At 35.0% G+C, this 3,649-nt stretch overlaps 1 protein-coding gene across 1 annotated transcript in view; it reads right to left on the bottom strand.

Moving 5' to 3' along the window:
* The window catches only part of LOC107739046 (X-ray repair cross-complementing protein 5), a 13,088-nt gene that overhangs the window by 1,028 nt on the left and 8,411 nt on the right, over positions 1-3,649 (bottom strand). Inside the window, 6 exon segments of the mRNA XM_016551014.1 lie at positions 49-135; positions 187-282; positions 1,477-1,586; positions 1,852-1,909; positions 2,774-2,814; positions 3,562-3,596. Coding sequence (XP_016406500.1) covers positions 49-135; positions 187-282; positions 1,477-1,586; positions 1,852-1,909; positions 2,774-2,814; positions 3,562-3,596 — 427 coding nt within the window.

Below are 3,649 nucleotides of genomic sequence, written 5' to 3'. Positions count from 1 at the left end.
CTAATAAGGTTGTGGATTGTTTCCATGGCAGCAGAAGGCTGTAAGTACCTGGTTTGCATCTTGTTTAGAAATGGTGCTTCCGTCCACTTCATCCTTGCTTATCAGCGTCAGAGCATCTGAAAACAAAAGCACATGCTGAAGGCATGAAGTCTTCAGCCTAACATGAGCAGAAGGCCTGTTCTTTACCTTGACGAGCAGATCCCAGAACTCCTGAAGATTCCTGTCAGCAACGCTCCTCTTCAGGGACTGCATGTAGCTGTTGAACAGCTCTGCGTTTACGCTCTGATGGAGTACATTGCGATCAGGTGCAGTAGGAGGTGTGTCTGAGCTCATGTACTCGTAGTCATTAAAATCCAACACTAAAAAAATGATATCATGCAGTGTACATGCAACATCTGTTGCAAAAACGGTGCCAAACGCAGGCCCCATTTACACCTGTCTCAGGTAATCTGATTACAAGTAGTCACATGTAAATGGAGTCCAAAATTATTAATGAAAAAAGAATTTATATCAATCTCTATTGGACTATAAAACAAATTTCAAGCATTTAAGCAAAAACAGAATAGTAAAAGGTTTTCATATTTAGTAGCCAGTGTTGTTATATATATATAATTAACACATTTCCATAATTTATATATAATTTAAAAATTAAATGAAATTAGAAATGTTGAAATAAAATAAGCTGAAGTATTAAAATTAATACATAAATAAAAAAAAATAAAAAAAATACATTTAAATAAATTAAAACTAAATAGAAATAATCATAAAAAAGACAAAATATAAAAAAAATTATACCAAAATTACTAAAACTGAAAACATAAAAAAAAAAAAGCTAATTCAAAATACTAAAATAACACTGTCAGAAATATGTTCCATCAAGTCCAGTCTTTTGATTCATAGTGGACTCGGTCCAAAACCTAGTGAGTTGCCTACATAGGCAGCTACCTTCTGAGGGAGCATCATCACAGAACCTCATATGTCAGTAATCTGGATGCTCTATATATAGTTTACACAAAGTGCACAGAAAACCACACATGATTGATTTCTAAAGAGGCTGATGCTGACATGCCGCTATGCTAATGACACAACATAACACAACATTCATAAGCATTAAAGAATACATCACACACACAAAGATTGGGTAAAATGGTCTACTTTAAATTAAACCAAAGCCATTTTAATTATATTTTTCAACACTAATTCGTTCACAAACTTAACTTCTATTATTTTTAAATGATTATGTGTTTGCCTTCTTTGCGGATGTGATTTGATCCTCAGAATTTGTCTGAAATCAGAAGTGCACTGAAATCCTGTCTAGGTAAGGTTTTGGACCGGAGCCTCAGACTCCAGCTGAGCTCAGTCTGTCTGAAATGAATCCCAACATCCTCCGGCAGCTTGTTTTTCCTACCGACCCGCAAAAACGACTGATCCTTAAGCGATCCCTGATTGGATCCGGAGGTTTAATTGAGAGCTCACCGATACGGACTGATCCCTGAAGGCCTGGATACAGGCGATGCTCTTCATGTAGTACTCGGGGCTCCTGTTGCCGAGCAACTGCTCAATCCTGTAGGTCAGCTGCTGGCATACTGTCAAGGTTACAAAACAATGATTATCAAAGCCACCGCGCTAACAACAAAACCTGCAGCTAACATTCAGAAACAACACAAATCATTTAACGCCGAGCGACTATTCAGTGTCTCAGAGTATCTTTCAGTCTTTAGCGAGGCCTTGCAGACATGCCAGGAGCAGTAATAGTGCATTTACATTACAGCATGTTTAATAGTAGACACGCTTGTGAAGGTTGAGGAGTGAGAGTAGAAAAGAAGATGAAACCGAACAATCAAATCTCACCCTGATCGAAAGAAACGGTCTGTCTGCAGAAATCTCTGACTGGATTGACGCTGCCAACCTGAAAGGGAGAGCGTCTGTTAAAGTGCGATACTTCACACGCTACTGAAGTCAGAGTGAATACATGTTCCTGGACTTATTGTACTCTGAAAGAACTTTTTCTGCTGACGCAAGCTCTGTCCTACTTTTTTTTTTTTCCTATTTAATACCCTTTTCACTCTGAAATACGTCGTGTTACGTACAAAATGGATTGTGGAAGGTATTTTACATTGACTTTAAGACTGAAATGTTTTATGAATTTTAAGGAAAAGCATTAATAAAAAAAAAACAAATAAATATAAAAATTATTTAAATGCATATATTTAATGTATATATTACACTATTACACAAAAGTTAGGATTTTATGTTTTTGAAAAAAGTCTCTTCTGCTCACCAGGGCTGCATTTATTTGATTAAAAATACTGTAAAAATAGTGAAATATTATTATAAATTAAATTAAGTGTTTTCTGTGTGAATACATTTTAAACTGAAATTTATTTCTGTGATCAAAGCTGTATTTTCAGCATCATTACTCCAGTCTTCAGTGTCACATGATCTTCAGAAATCATTCTGATATGCTGATTTGCAACATTTCTGATTATTATCAATGTTGAAAACAGTTGTGCTGCTTAATATTTTTCTGGAAACCTTTTTTCAGGATTCTTTGATGAACAGAACGTTCAAAAGAGCAGCATTTATTTGAAATCGAAATCTTTAGCAACATTATAAACGTCTTAACTGTCACTTCTGATCAATTTAATGCATCCTTGATGAATAAAAGTATTCATTTCTTTCAAAATGACCCAAACCTTTGAATGGTAGTGTATATAAATATAAACGTAAAATATCTTGTCATTTTAATCTGAGTGATGTACATGTAATGTACCGATGTAAAGTTTCCCTCCGTAATCTCGGCCAGGTTAAACTCTGTTCGTCAGCACTGATAAAGACACACAACAGCAATTAATACGAACTAATCTCAGATTATGAACAGTAAAAATGCAAGAAAGATCAGCCTCAAAAGTATGATGACACCACTGACACTGGAAACACACTCTAGGCGTGGGCGGTGCTTAAATCCTTTGTTACACACCCCTCTGGAATACTTCATTCTGATTGGTCAATCACAAAATAAACCCCTCCCATAAGGGTTGCATTACTGTGTGTTTCTTCAGGTTTTATGAAGGTAAACTTAAGACTTTTTTTTAAGACCAAGTAAAGAAAATTTAAGAAATCAAAAATGTAAGGGGACAAAGAAATTAACAAATAAAAAATAAGTGAGTTTACAATTAAAACAAGAACAAATGTCTTCCAAAAGGGTTAGAAAAGAGCTTAATTAAAAGGGAAAACAAGTAGATTTTTCTGACCCCATTATCACGTTTGTTTCTATTTCAGCATAAGCATATTTAATTTTGCAAAATTTTGCAGAAAACAAGACTTCATATTTATCGTCATTTTGCATCTCAAGTAAATGTATATTGATTTAAGCATGTTTAGATATACTGGAAAACAACACAAAACTACAGAGAAAGATGTTAATTTTTTGCAGCGCATGCAACATTTAATGCCTCGACTTTATCAATTTAAGACTTCCTGTTCTGAATTAAGACCTTTTTGAGGTTTCAATTAGTGGAAGAGCAAATTAGGACTTTTTAAGGCCTGCAGAAACCTTACTGAGAACAGAAAACCAGCTGTGCAAATATGTGACCCTGGACCACAAAACCAGTCAAAAGGGAAGAATTATGCATCATCATTGATGTAA

Source organism: Sinocyclocheilus rhinocerous, unplaced genomic scaffold (genome assembly GCF_001515625.1).
Source record: "Sinocyclocheilus rhinocerous isolate Xijiao unplaced genomic scaffold, SAMN03320098_v1.1 scaffold1096, whole genome shotgun sequence".
Taxonomy (NCBI): Eukaryota; Metazoa; Chordata; class Actinopteri; order Cypriniformes; family Cyprinidae; genus Sinocyclocheilus; species Sinocyclocheilus rhinocerous.
The sequence above is the reverse complement of the archived record's forward strand: the minus strand, read 5'-3'. Positions and strand labels throughout refer to the sequence as shown.